Genomic DNA, 16,114 nt, shown 5'->3' with positions numbered 1-16,114 from the left:
TACTTTAGCTGTTGTGATGGTCATCCCTTGGAGATGATTCTGAGTTCATCCCTCAATGGCTGCGTTGTGCCTCTGTAAGGCACAAGCCAACCTCCCTGGTCGGTGTGCCACTAGAGGGGGCTCGGTAGTTTGTTTCGTGCGGTGCGGACTGGTGTCCAAAACAATCCGACGGTGTCTGTTACTGTTTTTTCTCCTTCCTCATGTAGGTAAATGACAACCCACAAAGGCTGGAGCACCACAAAGATTATTGGGAAGAGGCTAGGTCTAATGCTGTGTATGCTAAGAACAAGGTGCTTGATATTTTTTGTGTTGGGCTTTCAGAGACTTACTCAACAATTGTCACACCATCTTTCATAAAACTCTTCTTGGAGATGTTATTCCCCAACAACAATGTCGGAGTTCTGGAGAGAAGGCAAATACTCAGCAGCTGAACACAAAGCCTTCCCTGTGAAAGCTTCTTCCCTGTGAATAGTTGTGTACTAAGTTACACAGACTTTACTGTGTGTAGCATCTAATCTATGTTTTCATATGCCACTGGTAAGAGATGGAAAGAACCTCACCTCACATGGATTCAAAAATTATAACTTCCTCCTTTGCTGCTTTTAATGGGAAATGCTTTTGGAGCTACTTCACCCTTTTAAAATGTGTTAGGATAAAGAAGAGTTTGTTCTCTGTTCTCATAAGGAAAAAGGTTGTTCATTCCTGTTCTGGGTAAGTAATATGAGTGTTTGGTTTTTTACCTCCTCTTATATCCTCTGTTAGTTATTTGAGAATGTGTTAATTACATTCACCTTGCAAAAGAGGAGTAAGAGCAGATGTTCAGCAAGAGAGATGATTGTGGCTTCTTGCAAGCCCTAAATTCCACAGCCAGATCTGTCTTCACAGCTGTATTTTGTGAAGCTGATTATTCTTGGAGGATTCTGCCAATCTGTAGCAGACTGTAACTCATGCTGGCAGATGCTTCCACTTCTGCTTGTGTTTGCTGGAAGCTGATGTACCAAGAGCGTGTCATGCTTTGCTAACGTACTTTCTGCCAAAACCAGGTGTTTTCAGAGTTTTTCACTGCTTAAGCAGTGGGATTTGTTTCTGTCTAAAGAGTGGACTGGGAGTAGCAAGTTCTATATGCTAGTCCTCCTTTGGCTTTCATTTCCCCTGTGAGGGGAAACGAATCATTACGGTGCTGATCTCCTTTCTCATGCCTGTCTGGCATAGGAAAATGTTGTTGTGTACCCAGTGCTTATCCCAGAGAGGGCTTGGGCTTGGCCAAGCTCTTATATGTTGCCTTGTACTTAAAAATAATACTGTCTGCTAGTCTGTACAAGTGATGGAGAACTCAACCTTGCATGTCTTTATTTAGGTACTTCATTTTTACTGTAGTAACACTTTCTTCCTGTTTGCAGCTTCACCTTCCTTAGGAAAGTAACATCAGTGGTCTCACTATTTGGAGTAAGCTGAAAAATTTGAGTTGTGGAAGTAAGACTGTGCAAAGGCATTGAGGCAGAAACAAAGGTAGTGATGTTTGTGGGGAGTGTGATGAAGCAGCAAGACAAAAGTTGGCTGCCCACCCATTAACTGCGGGTACTGCCACTGCAGGGAGAGTGTTGAAAAGGACTGAACTGAGTTGGGGGGCTGGTTGTTCAGCAGCTGGGTGAATGTAAATGCATGGGATGTTGGGCTGCCTGGAAACGTGGCTGGCTTGCTGGTATGGAGCATGAGACTTCTGGGCTGCATGAGTAACACTTTGGCAGTAGTGATGCTAGAGCAATGGTGGTTTAAGGATATCTACCACCAGATTTGCAGGTAGAAGTAATTGTTTTTGTTAAACTAATACAGTGGTAAAAATAGACAAGCACTAAGGAATATAACCTTGAGATTTGAAGCAGAAGCAGCAAGCCTCGCACCAAAACACAACTCGGAACCATTGCTCTGTCTGCAATAAGGTACTCTTGATGCTCCTTGATGAGGAACAGATGCTTTTGATGGCTTAGTAGTGCTGCAAAACAGGATTGTTCTGACACCTGTTCAGGGAGTTGCTGCTATTTTCTTTGTATTAGATCAAAGAAAGGCCAGCAGCGTCCTCATCCTTGCAGTGCTTGCGAAGAGGAGAAGACGTGTGGTGAAACAAGCCCAACACGCAGGAGGTCAGAGGCCAGCTGGCACGCACACACTCAGCTCTGGTTTGCTGAGTTTGCAAAGTGTGCAGGACAGAATCTGGACTTTGGATGTGGCAATAATAAATGTTAACTTGCGTCTGTGATAAGACAATGCTCCTTCTGTCATGCTTCTACTATTAGTTCTTGCACAGAGAAACTAGTTGATTGGTACCCAGTGCAATTAAAGATAAGCTGTAAGGGGATGTTGTTTTCCTTGTGTTTGTGGGTTTTTCTTGTGGGTTTTGCTTGCTTTTACCAAATGTATGTGAAGGTGCAACACCCCAGCCCAGATTTAACAAATCAGCGTTGGTGTGCTGCTTAAGGCCCATAACAGTTTTCCACCCTGCAAAGTTAAGTTTTCTGTTGGCTAAAAAGCAGTCTGAGGCTGGCTCCACTCATCTGGAGTGATCTTGTTTCACAACGCAAGTATTTTAACCTTTGAACTTATTTGACCCTGATGATACTGCTAAAATAGATGACAATTTTATTTGCTGATGTTTAAAATATGTGCTCTGCCCCCTGAGTGTTCAGAGGAAACAATGTTGGGCAATACCACTTCGAGGTGACTGGGCATCTGAGCTGTCTTGTGGGATCAGTGGGATTGATTATAAATTGGGGGAGACAAAAAAGAAAATGCTTTTTGGTTTGGGTAGGTTTCTAAATACCACAGCTATCACTCAAAAAGGGCTATGCAGTCTTCCAAGTTGTCAAAGCTGCTATGGGGTAAGACAAGCTGATACTACATGGACGAAACACATTTGAGTGAGTCACAGTAATAAACTTGGAAGTGTAAAAGCTGGTAGAATAGAACAAAAGATAGAATATTTCTTGCCCCCCTTCACAAGTATGTGAAATATCTTCAGACTCAGATAACTGGCCTAAAAATTAGCCAATCTTCAGCTGCTCATTTAAAGTGCAAATAACATCAATCCATTCTAGGCATGAGTCTGTCTTCATCATTTAGAAGATGAGTTTGCATTTCCCCTAGAACCAGCATATCTGTGAGTTAAACACAGCTTGGTTGGGTTTTTCTAAAATAGAGAGTTCATGTGGAGCTTGGCCGCAGTGGTCTCTTAACTTTCATTCCCATTTCCACTTGTGGCTACTGGATTTTTTGGTTAGTCTCAGTAAATATATGTTTAATTTTCAAGGTCTGACACTCTTAATGCTTGTTAGAGCTGATTCATCTCTTAAAACCATCCTGCCATCCAGTGTAGTTTTAGAGCAATCTTTTGCTCTCTCAAGAATACCTGAAGACGTACAGAGCTGTTCTCAAAATCATTCAATGTCTTGCCTCTAATGTTGGAAAGCCTTCCTATACTTTAGGCTGTCCAGAGTAATGGAGAATCCATTCAAAAAGACTGTCATTAATGAGCATGGGCCTGGGGTACAGCTGGTCAAAATTCCTGGACCTTGGTAAGCTTATGAAAAAGGTGATAAAAAAAACTGCCTGGAAGTGGAATCAGTGGCTGAACAAATCTCTTCCAATCCTTACTTTAGCTCTAAGTACTGCCACTGCAATGAGAAGCTCTTTATCATGTAAAAAGCCCAAAGCCCTGGTGCATGGGGATGTTGTATGATCTTTCTGCTCAGTCAGTTCTAGGCCAGGAACTTGTTCTGTTTGCAAGCCTGGATTGTCTCAGGCAGGTGATTCCACACCCTGGAAAGAAAGAAAATTACATTACTTGGCTAACACAGCCAGGGAGACACCTTGTTTGTCACCACCAAAGCATGTGAAGACAGAGTTGTACTGTGTTCCCCAAAAGGCCATATACCCCATAGTGGTATGCCATCTCCTAAGTTTGAGAGGGTTCTGAATCTGAAAGGTGAGCTCTCCAGTTTAACGTACTCAGTATTTTTAAATCTAAGCATTTGGCTGCATTGATCTGAGTTTTTACTGAGAGAAGAAATATGACAGCTGAGAAACTGAATAATATGTTTTCCCCCCACTTACATAGTATTGAAATATGGACCAAAATTTTTCTAGTAATGCTAAAAGAGCTAAAGTTTTATGTTTTGTATTGAATGTGTGTTTTAAAGCATCTGTTTGTCACAATGGACAAATGCAAATACTTTGAGGCATGTCCTAAGCCGGTGTAACTATTGCCAGAGGTCCCTGAAAAGGGCTGAATCCAAAGCAGAGTGAGCGAGCACCTGGTGTTGGATCTCTGCAGTGTGATGCTGAGGTAGGTCCAGAAGCTCGTCAGAAGTGAAAACACAGTTCTTTCCGGGACACAAAATAGATTTGTTCAAGCTTGTCCTCCTGCTTAAAGTCTCTCTTCTTATTGTTAGAGTTAATCGAGGTGGGGGACGAAGTCACTATAATGGACTGGCGCGTTATCAGGATGTTTCTAACCCATCTATGAGTGCCTTAACGGGTACCGTTAGGTTTGGATGAACAACAGGATCTGGACCTTGGCTCTGGGTATTACTGCCAATGTCCAGCAGCCTGGGTCTCTAACACACATCCAGCGGTGAGTGGGAGAGCCTGGAGCTGCAGGGACACATGGTAACCCCAGACTGGGTGAGCATGGCCCATCCTCCAGCGGCACCAGAGAGGTGTCCAGGCAGGAGGCAAAGTGAAACCATCTGGCCCTGGAGCATTCTTCTTTTTATGAGCTTAACTGCATCTCTTCTACGAGCTAGGACGAGGCTTTCTGCCTGGCTGCAATAACCTACAATGATGGGAGGAAAATGGTGAGCTGAAGGAGTTGTGGCAAGGGGTTGGTCCGAGCTGCACAGTCCTTGGCACAACCCAAAACCCCCTTCTGTTACATGTGCTGCCTGGGGCACTAATCATTGAGGATTACTGTGCTTGTGTTCCCAGAAGCTGCTGGTCCTGAGCAGCTAGCCAGCAGCTTGCTGACTTTTTGCTGTTCCAGAAGCTCTGTTTCCGCCCAGCTAGGCTGAACCCAGCCTGAGCTGAACGCAGCTTCTTCAACTTGGATTTTCAATCTACTGCAATCTACAGGAGGAAAAAACAAACAAACAAAAAAAAAAAAACTGTGAAAGAACAGTGACAAGAGACAGCTAGCCTCTTCCTTCTGCCTCATAACATTTTCTACATGCTCACTTCTTGGGGAAGATACAAAGAAAACATTTTGCCCCTCATATGGCCCTTGGGCATTTCCTGAAGTCTCAGTCTGCAAGATATTGAAGATCTATTTGTGTCCAAGATCAGGTCAACATCTGTCTGGAAAGACACCTCAAAATAGGGATCTGACAAAAACGAGGGTTTAAATGCCAGATCAGTTGCTAGGCTAAGAATTAAAGATGTGATCAGAAAGAATTTTATTCATCAGACAAATGCATTTACAGAAGTAATCAACTTTGAGATTAGATGAATCTGGACCGGTGGTGACTCAGTCGCTTCTGTTCTGCTTTACCTCAAAGTGAAGTACTTTATCAGATAACCGTTCCCTAAGCTCCTGGTGACTCTCAGACTTCAGTCCTGAACCTTCTCCAGGCTTCTGCAGGAGAAAAGCGGGAACACATTCTTCAGTGTTAAACTTCTCATGGTTTTAAATGAACCAGATAAAACTATTTCCATGTTTTACAACAATCTCTGGTAATTTCCATTATTTATGGACACATTTTCCTGAAAACTTTCTCTCCAGGGATAGGATGTGAAATACCCACTTAAACAATAGAGAAAAGGGACTTTCTAAACAAAATCATGAAACTGGCAATACACCAAGAACTTTAAATTAACACAGCTGAACCAAAAATACATCTGAAGTGCTTTAAAGGTCATTTGCCATGTTGTTATGATGCAGATAATATTTTTTTAACCTGAAAAATGTTATTTTGCCTTTTCAAATACTGAGCTTTTTATTGTAAAACACTTTTCACATACAATTTTCCAAAATACTAATCTTGAGACATTTTTTCCACAATTCTTTTCTTTAATCAATTCTGTTATTTTATATTGAAAAGACGCAAAATACTTGGCTTGTTTTAAAATACATTTGGCTTGTTTTGTTACAGAGACACTGAAGATAAACTCATTTTTCCATTTGAAAAAGGTGCACAGTTCTAGCAGGCTTCATAAATCCAGACAGCTTTACCAGAAGGTATCTCCAGCCAAGAAACAGCAGAAATAAAGAGCTCATAAAAATATTAGTAACTGTTTATCAACACAGCAGTTATGGTCATCCTCTTCTCTGCGACTTCAGTAAAGAGTGAAGTTTAATGCTGGTTTATATTTGGGAAAATGAAATTAAATGCAAGATATTAAAGCAATTTTGTATTTGCAGCAAAAGTACTGTGCCCAAACCATCCTTTTTCCTCAACGGATCGGGTTGGCAGATAATTGTGTATCTGCTAAAGGATGCAAGTATGACAGGGAACAATTTTGGTTTCAAAAGTAGCCATTTTAAGTTCCTCATTCTACAAAGTTTTTTATGCACATGTGTACTCGTGTGAGCCTTACCACGTGCTTTTGCAAAAGAAAATTAACTTGTTCAGCAGGATACACCTCACTATTGCTTTTTTTTTTTTTAAATTGCTAAAGTCATTAGGGTGACTCACATATTTTAAAGGCAATCTATGCTTAATAATTTTGCTAATTAGGAGCCAAATTGCCTAATGGTTTGCAGGATTGAGCCTATGTTACAGAAGCATAAGTCATGTGAGTTTTTTTGCCAGATAAGCGTTGGTGTATTTTGTCTGGCCCAAGCCTGCATTCACTAAGCACAGTTGTGTGCGAGCAGCGTTTGTTCACTTCCTACAGCAAATGAGACAACAAGACTTTCTTGTGCTTTTTGAGCCAAAACTACATTAATATTGTTAAATTTGAAACTTAGAAGTGTAGGGTGTAACAGCAAATGCACATAATCTGTCTGAATGCTGTGACATGGAAATGCTGTTTAACCTGTGGAATAAACAGCCCAGGATGTTCACAAAACTATTCTATCATCTGATGAACCTAAAACGAAAGGGAAGTGGCAGGCATCAAGTTTGCTAGCTTGGATAACGTGTTCAAAAGAAAAAATGTTGCAGACCACGAACCCACAAAAGAAGTTTTAACACCAAACCTTGCAAAAATTTGCCGTGTGTTGCAAAAGCTGAAAATCCCAATTCAGTGTTTGACAGGAATATAATCTAATAATGTATACAACTTTGAAGATAAACGATTAAACAAAAGATTTTGCAGGAAGAGAGAAAAAAAAATTATCATTAAAACGCAAAGTACAGAAACTAAAAGTAAACATGTTGTTCCTAACACTATTTGTAGTGAAATAGCTGAATCATAGCAGATATATATGCATTTTTAAAAGAAGCCTAGAAAGCTCTCCTGAAATTGTGTGGAGGTTAAAATTGTGAGACAATCTGTATAGGCAACTGGTTTGTTCAGAAATGGAAACTGGAAGAAGGGTAAAGTCATGATGACTTCCACCACCCCGTGTTGGAGAAGGAGATCCTTCTAACTCCCGTCAGCTAGAGGGAATGGTCGAATTCTGACCCTGGCTACATACAAGGGACGCCCAAAACAATGACCTGACCCATGAATCCACTGGAGCCCGTGGAGTCACTGCAGACCTCTCTGCTGGAATTGAAATCAGAGTTTGACAGCAAAACAAGAATTTCTGATGACACAGGAAAACTCAGCTTCCTTGAGCTTCTCTTTTTTAAGATGTTTCTGACAAAAAAAAAAAAAAAAAGTAAAGCAATCAGTAATTCACTAATGGATGGCAAAATAGGAGTGGGAGAAAGAGCAAGGGCATAAAACGGTATGAGCAGAGCCATTTTGCTGGCAGTACAGGTGGCGATACCTGCCGCCAAGTGCGCTGGTAGCAGGTAAGAGTGCGCACCCAGCCCAAGGCGACGAGGAGGAGAGCGCCGGTGTGCGACCGGCTTCGGGAACACGGACACGGGGAGCAGACACCGCCGGGCAGCCGCAGGGGAAGGGCTGGATGGCGCCGTGGTTGCGTTCCGTGGCTGGTATCGCTGTGCGCAGCTCTGCAGCTCCAGGAGCCGCACCTGGCGCGGCGCACAAAGCCCCCTTTGCAACACGCTTCTGGGGAAGGGCAACACCCGCCTCCCAAAGGGCCGCGGGCCCGTGGGTGGCCAAGCACCTCTTGGGCTTGCTCGCCGTGCCACGAAAGCCTGGCATCGGCTGCCTCGAGAAACAAACCTCGAGCTCTCCGGCAGCCGGTGATACACAGGCTCACAGGGAGGGGATGCGGCTGCAGCCCGGCGGGAGCAACCGCTGCCGTCCGGGACGCCTTCTCCCAGGGCGGGCGTGCTCCAGACCCGGCCCGGACAAGCCTGTACCCCCCGCGACGGCACGGCTGCCTTCCACCGCTATGCCGGGCCGGCCCGGGAGGAGCAGCCCAGCACAGCCCGGCCCGGCTCCGCCCGGCCCGCGGCCGCGCTCTGACTCAGCCGCGGGCGGGCCCGGAGGGCGCCCCGGCCCCGCGGGCGTGGCGGGCGGGCGGGCTGCCCGCCGCCCTCCGGGGACATAAAAAGCCGCGGCCGGAGCCCGCCCGCGCCTTTCGGCGCTGCCGACAGCATGACCGCCATTGGGGTGCAGGTACGTTGCCGCCCGCCCTGGGGACACGGGGGAGGCTCCGGGGCCGCGCATCGCCCCGCCGTGGGGCTGTTGTTTCCGCTTGTCTGTACGCGGCCGGGGTCGCCCCGACCCTTCCCGGAGCCGCGGCGCGCAGCCGGCCGGATTCCCCCCTTCCCGAGCCGGCAGCAGCTCCCCCGGCTCCGTGGCTCTGCCCTCCCCACCGGCGGGGCTGCAGCCGCTCTCCCCGCCGCACCTGGCTCGCTGGGCACCACCGCTTGCCGCGCAGGGCTGGAGAGGGCCGTGCGCTGCCTGGCTTGTTCTAAGTAAATTTCGGGCCCTTTTGGAAGGTTTTGGTGAGGATGGGGTGTACGTTGCCCACATCGGTCCGCAGGGGCTGCAGCTGGAGACCCCTGCCTAGCCGCGGGGAAGCGGAGCTGTGCTGCCTCCGGGGTGAGGAGCCGGATCCGGAGCCGGATCGCTGCTCCCGGCAAGAGGACGAGAGCCCGGCTGGCTGCAGCTCAGGAGGGTTGTGGGAAAAGGAGGGCAGTGCTGGTAATTGGGTGCCCCCCCCCGCCCCCTTTCTGCCGCCTCCCCCGTCCTAGCCATCGGCCTCCATCGTCCTAGGGGCCGGTGGTTTCCTCCAGCCCTGCGAGATCAGGAGGCTGTGCCGTGGGGGCTGTCGGGCAGGGATCCGGCTCAGCCGAGAGCCTTTGTGATCCCAAACCCGGGCCTTGACGTGAGAGCATTGTTTGTGCAGCCGGGGAACCGGCAGAGCTTCACCCACCCTTCCTTTCTCCCGGGTACAGCCTGTAACTGTGCTGCCTTCCCGGTGAGAAGGGGTTTGATATGCACAAGCAAATCACTTAAAGCACTGAAGTCCCACAGCTTTGTCCCTCTGGTTTCATTTCATCCTAAAGTAGCGCTGCTAACTCAGTTTTTTTCCTTCCCCTCGCTGTCCTTTAAGGCGCAGAGACTGCTGGCGCGCCGGAGTCCACAGAAATCCTTCTTTGAGACGCTCATCAGGAGCCTGATCATCTTGTGCGTGGCGATAGCGGTGGTCTTGTCGTCCATCTCCGTCTGCGATGGCCGCTGGCTCTTTGCGAGAGGGCAGCTCTTCGGACTGTGGCACTTCTGTACCGTTAGCAACGGCAGCGTCCTGAAGTGCGTCACTGACCTCAGCCTGGCCAAGGTGGAAGGGCTGAGCGTGGGGGTGATTCCCATCAGAAGCATGGTGTCCTTTGCCGTTGTGGTTGCCATATTTGGCCTGGAGCTCCTGATGGTGTCCCAAGTCTGCGAGGATGCCAACGCGAGGCGGAAGTGGTCGATGGGCTCGATTCTCATCATTGGCTCGTTTTTGCTGTCGGCCACTGGGGTTCTGAGCTTCTCCATCCTCGTGAAGGATCATCTCACCTTCACAGGCTTCACGCTGGCGTACTGGTGTGAGTTCATCGCTGCCTTTCTCTTCTTCCTTAATGGCATCAGTGGACTTCACATCAACAGCCTCACACACCCCAGGAACAGGGTAGGCAAAATCTAGGTGCCTTTGTGTAATCAGCTTTGCCAATTAGACTGGAAAAAATGAAGTTTGAAAAGGACACCGTGTCTCAAATTGTGTGCAAGAAGGGGAAGCATGAGTCAGTCGCAATGCCTGTAGAAGACATACCCACCCTCTGGTCAGTGTGGAGCGTTGCGCAACACAAGGAAAGTAGAGACTGGGACTGGTTGCCGCTGCAATGTGATTTTTCTGGAGGAGTGGATTAAAGAAGATGTCTTGTTAAACGTGCGGAGGGGTGTCAGACTGTGATCTGCACACGTGAGCTGTTTTGAGGCTTACACACAGCTTGTACTGCTATGGGTTTGCTGTTGCTGTGCTTTCCCCTATCCTCTGGAGCCTGTGAAGAGTGTGACACAACTTCGTTGTGTCTCGTGGCTTTGCTCTGTCTCGGGGACAGATGATTTGTGCCTGGCCATGCTCACTGGCATGGAGTATTGAAAATCTTTCACTGGATCTCACTCCTGCATTTCTCTTTTGAAAGAGAAGGCACACAAATCTTGATCTGGTCATGCATTTTGTTTCCTGCTGGCACATTCCCTGTATCTGTCCTTTCCTCTATGAGTTTTTCTGGGACACCTTTGACAGAGGTGCAGGTACATGTATCTATCTTGGAGCCAAGGACAGACATTGCGTGGTGCAGGTGTACAGGGAAGGGTTGTGATACCTTCCTTGGACAGCAGTGCGTGTTCCTGTGCTCGCAGCCTGTCCCCACTGTCACCACTCCTCTGCCACCCCTGTAGGACACGTACCGATCAGTAACCCAAACCAGCTCCCTCAAAGCCCTTGCAAAGTTCTCTGTCATGGGCATTGCTCTTCCTGGTTCCTTTTTAGTCCCTTTTGGGCAAGAGGGACAAGCTCTGCAGGGGCTTTAGGTGGGTGTTGTGTCTGGGCAGGCCATGCCAAGGCCACTGTACCTTCTGTGGTGTGTTTTGTCAGGGTTTCCTGCTGAGGCAATGGGAAATCTCATCCTGTAGCATTTCTTCTGGGAGGAGAAAGTTCTATGGCACTTTCCTCTATAGTCCTCCTGACTATAGTCTTCCTGACTAGACCAAGTCCTTCTCATCCCCTGATTAACTGTGGGCCTGGGAGGAGAAGAAGCCCAAGTTTGCCTAAGAAGGGGTTGATGGGGGCAGCTCTAATCTGTTGCAGCAGATGGAAATCCAAAGAGATTTCGCCAAAATTATATTAAGGTTGATCTTCCTTCTGCCAATGCCTGAGTCAAGATCTCTACAAGTGCTGCAGCTTTGAAGTTCCCTATGCTGTCTGATGTAAAAGGACAGAAGATCTCAGCAGGACACCTAGCAGGTTGGTTGCCTCACATGTGTCCTCTCTGTCCGACGTACAGCACTCCGTTGCCTCCGGATAAAAATGCCTTCAGAGTATTTCAGGGACTCCGTTTTAATGTTTGTTTCGTATCAGCTGGTAAAACTGCTTGTATCTTCATTTTAGAACAAAGGTTTCTGCGTGTTTCACCTCTGTAGCTTGTCTGATAACTGTTGAGCAAGGATTTAATTTCCTGTGCAGCAAGTGCGATACAATTTTTCACCTCAAATGAAAGCATCATAGGACAAAGGCCGAAGGCTTTGTAGGTGAGCCACGAGTAAACAGCTTTGTGCTTGAAAGCCAAGAGTCATAAGTCCCACCTGAGCATACATCCACACTTGCTGAATGTGCTCCTGTGGGCTCGCTTGCCTTTCTGAGGACAGTCTCCATTCCTTCTCAGATTTCCGTAATGTTTCAAGGTAACACTCCTAACCCTGGTTTGCGATGCAGTTTCAGACCAGGCATGCTCTGGACAGTGCCAGTTGTGCCTTTGCATATGAGTCTTCTCATCTTTGTGGTGAGATAATGCGTGGAACTGTACTACCCAGACAATTCCTGAAGCTCTTGCAATGTTCGCAACTCTCTCAGGATTTATTGACCCTCTCTCAAGGACAAGGATTTGTGCCCTTAACCTGCCTCTGGAAAACTGCATGTCTTTGTGAGGGTGCTTTTAATTTGCTGAATTGCACTGTTGAAGACATGCTAGTGGGCTCAACTTGAGATGTTTGTGTGAACAGCGCTGTTGGCTTTAGCAGAGCTACCTACCCCAGAGAGGGTCTGCAAGGTCTGGTCCAAAACTGTTGCACTTTCGTGTTACCAGGTGGTAGAGTGCCTTAACTAACCGATTACTCAGTTGTGGTGCCTAGGGGTGCCCATGCCAGGCAAGACAGTTCCCCTACATGAGGTCGAGGGTGTCCATGGCTTGACTAGAAACATGGATGTAACTTCAGAGTGCCTTCTTGATGACATCCAAAACTGAAAGTCAATTCTGTGTATACTCCCCTTCATGCTAGTGGGAGGCTGTGCTCCCAGCCCCTTCCTGGGGGAAGGCAGCCATAGCCAGACTGAATCCCAGGCTGGTGCCTCCCACTCGGGTTAGAGGGAGGCAGTGGGCAGCCATTGAGTTCACCCAAGACTTGGTGCAATTGTGAATGATTTTTAGGATGCCCTCTGCTAGCTGAAGAAGAGGCCTTTTATTAGGGTTAGGGAATCTTCTAGGAAAAATACAGTAACTTTTTTTCCAACTGGCTTTGTGTAATACTGCTTGACTTACTAATTTGATGGCTAAATACTACAAAGCAAGGTTGATTGTCTTGGAGACATCCTTATATACAGCAACTTGTGCAGCAATGGGTAACTGTTCATTTTCTGAAGCCTGTGGAAGTGTCAAGCAATATTCCTAGAGTTTGTTAAATAAATTTCTTTTAAGATAACTGTCATTCTCTCTTTTTATATTTAGATATTGGGGTGCAGATTTAAGGGGATGAGTGGGCTTTATGTAATCTCCCAGGTGCCAGTTCTGTGTGTTTACCCAGCTAGACCAAGGAAGAAATGACTGCTTGGCATTTTGCCAAGCTACGACCAAGGGAGCTGAGGCTGCGTAGCTGCTGTGCGCTCCCCTCTCTCTTTCCCTCCAACATGTTCACACCAACCCCAGCAGCCAGCGAGCTTTCTTGTTTTGCAAGACAAGAGGGGCAGTCAGCTGTGCTGCTTCTTGGGAATTAGAGATAACCTTGTAGGCTCCTAATGATTTCCTGCTGTTGCATGTGCTCTGTTTACCAGCTAAAGAGCTCTTTCCCGTGTCCTTCACCTCCCTTTTCCCACACCGCACCCTGTGTATGAAGCATCCTTGCTCTTTTCTCTAGCTTTGCTTATTTGGCCTACAGAAGTGGTATCTGAGTACAAATGTATTTACATAGTTTTTTCCCTGAGCTCACTGTACTAAAAGGTTTAGTTTATATGTCAGGAAAACAGATTTCCAGCCTCACCACTGAATTAGTTTACGTAATCTCAAGTAAGTTAATTAGCACCTGGTGTTCTCTTTCTGATGGGAGAGGTCATTGGCCTGTCTCAGATGGTTTAATATCTCTTAAAAGCACGGTAATAAACATCACCTCTTGTTAATGAGCTGTTTAGACTTGCTTAGTTACTAACTTTAATTGGAAATTTGTGTGCAAACCACTGCTGGTGAATAAGAATAAGGAAATAACAGTACAGGGCATGCTAGCTGGGGAGATATCCTGGACTGTTAACTGGTATTTTGATTTCAAGTCTACAGTACCTTTTCTAAACTTTCTGTATCATCTTGCACACGTAAGAAGGGCCTTGTTTCTGGGTGAAAGAAAGGTCTGCCTTGGGGGTGTTCTGGTAGGGGTGTTGGCTGGATTCCTGGGGCCTCGCACCTTCATGTGGATTCAACTCCTCTGAGTTGGCACCACCCCGTTATCAAACTGTTCATTTCAGCTCCCCCGATGCCCAGCGAAGCGAAGTGTTGCACAATGTAATTATTCACTGCACAACAATAACTGCTTTTCGCTTCTGACGGTTTTGCTGGGAACTTCCTTGTTGCTGTATTGGGAGAGAAAATCCATTAATCACTTCCTCTTGAACTCAGGCTTGGGTCTCAGACCACTGGTATTCAGGCTGCAGGAGCTGCTGCCTGCACCGCTGGCTTGCAGAGCTGCAACTGGCTTCTCAGGGGACCTGGAGTGAATAGCCAGAGGCTGTCACCAGTGTCCCTGAACAGTGATAACTACTTGTCTGAAAAATGGTACAACAAACACCTGCTTTACATTGAATAACGAGGAGCAAGTATAGGGTAAGGGAAGTTGGTGAACTCTGAATATGGAGTTTGTATTCAGCCTGTGTCAGTAGTTTCAGGGCACTGATGCTGGTGTCTGGATGCCTTGCATCCATCCATCTCCAGCTTTTTGCATCGCTTGCTGAGATATGCTTCCCTGTTTCTCCTCTTCTGCTTATAAACATGTCAGCATTCCCAGATCTAAGTAGCTCTTTTCTTCAGTACAGTTAATCAAGAGAGAACCCCAGCAGGGAAGGGTGCTTTTGCATCACCTGTGCAGAAGATGGGTGAGGTGAGAACCCATCCCATTATGGTGGTGTTCAGCAGCAGCTCTCTACATCCAAGTGACAGCATCATAATGCCTGGGGCCACCTGCTTCTGGCACCTGCCTGAGTGGACTTGCTCTTCCCAAATTGCCGAGAGCTCCGAATGCCAGCTGACATCCAAGGGTTTTTACGGAGCCTCAGCTCTTCATACAAACCAGGCCAGCACTTGATGCCTGAAGCAAACATGCAATACAGAACCTGGGAATGCTTTTTTTTTTTTGTTGCTTCAGGCAAGTAAAAAAGAAAACAAAATGGCCATGTAAAACAGTAGCTTATGCTAGAAATTTTTTTAAATACAAAGAAGAGCATGTTGTTCGCCCCTGTTTCACCAGGACTCCTGTACAAATAGGTATCACGCTCAGCCTGGGCTCCACCCGACCTTGTGCCATTTGTGCTCAGCCTACGCACTGTAGAGTTGAGCTCTTACACTGGGAGAACGAATAGTTGCATCAGATCTAATTAATTACATGTTATTATATCTCTGAATCTGTATTTCTTCATTTATACCAGAAGAAGGCACTTGCATTTAAAACAAACAGCTGCTTTGGCTCCACTGATAAATGTTTAATTCTCAGACAGGGAACATACAAGTTTTTTGACTCTTCTTCTTGTTATTTGTAGGCCAGAGAAAAAATTTGGCGAGCATTCGTATCTTTTTGAAAGTATCTGACTTGATAAATGTGCTATGACAGAGTGAACCCCCGAGAAGGCTGGAGGCTCTGCTAGTTTTGGGTAAGTCAGCAAGAAGTGAGATCTTTCACCCAAACATGCATGGAGGGGCTTTCACTTTGGTCATGGGACTGACCCTGCCTCCACTCTTCCTTCCACTTGCTTTGGCTGAGATTTAAAGGATAAAGTCAACTCAAAACCTTGTCATTTCAAAAAGTGTAAGTTTAAAATTAATTCCTGGAAACCCTTGCCAGTTCACTGCTTTGTATTTGATTATTTTTTTTCCCCCCCATGGATTTAAAGAGGTTCAACTCTCCCACTGCTGGGTGACCTGCATCAGCAGGCAAAGCCGACCGAGCAGGGGAGGCCGGATCGAGCCTCCTGCCAAGGTGCCCTTCCTCACTTGGCTGCATCAGTGGTGCTGCTGCCTGCAATGCCTGCTGCACCAAGGATGGTACAGGCTGTGTGCTCTGTCGACACCCGCAGAGAAAAAAAAAAATTCCTGAATCTCAGCTTTTGAAACAGTGCTAATAACACTCAAAAAACTGCTTCTAGACAGGTAATTTAACTTTGAAAGCACCCTTTGAATTTCTCTGTGTGTTTGCCTTCTGGTAAAATGGCAGAAGTCTACCATGAGGGTTTGCTGTGAATAAAAGCTTGTTAGAGCAGTGCTGGCAGCCTGGTTGGGGAATGCTGCTCGGTCAGCATTTGACATACCATGCACGTTTGGCCAATGTCTTGCAGGTGATCGGGAGGAGGGAGAAGTGTGATAAA

The 16,114-nt window shown here is 46.6% G+C and overlaps 1 protein-coding gene across 1 annotated transcript; it reads left to right on the top strand.

The window, feature by feature from the left end:
* Positions 1-8,662: 8,662 nt before the first annotated feature.
* On the top strand, positions 8,663-10,285 carry TMEM37 (transmembrane protein 37). Its single transcript, XM_086615966.1, has 2 exons — positions 8,663-8,688; positions 9,632-10,285. The coding sequence occupies exons 1-2, from the start codon at positions 8,668-8,670 to the stop codon at positions 10,202-10,204; spliced, it is 594 nt and encodes a 197-aa protein (XP_086472092.1). The 5' UTR covers positions 8,663-8,667; the 3' UTR covers positions 10,205-10,285.
* Positions 10,286-16,114: the final 5,829 nt, after the last annotated feature.

The sequence above is a fragment of the Tauraco erythrolophus genome, chromosome 8 (assembly GCF_009769465.1).
Source record: "Tauraco erythrolophus isolate bTauEry1 chromosome 8, bTauEry1.pri, whole genome shotgun sequence".
In the NCBI taxonomy this organism is placed as follows: Eukaryota; Metazoa; Chordata; class Aves; order Musophagiformes; family Musophagidae; genus Tauraco; species Tauraco erythrolophus.
Note: the sequence above shows the minus strand (reverse complement) of the source record. Positions and strands in the feature narration are given on the sequence as shown.

Bases quoted from the DNA above. Each gene is read 5' to 3' on its own strand.
- TMEM37 (XM_086615966.1), top strand. From the start codon at position 8,668: ATGACCGCCATTGGGGTGCAG. The intron at 8,689-9,631 runs GTACGTTGCCGC...CTGTCCTTTAAG, and splicing joins TGACCGCCATTGGGGTGCAG to GCGCAGAGACTGCTGGCGCG.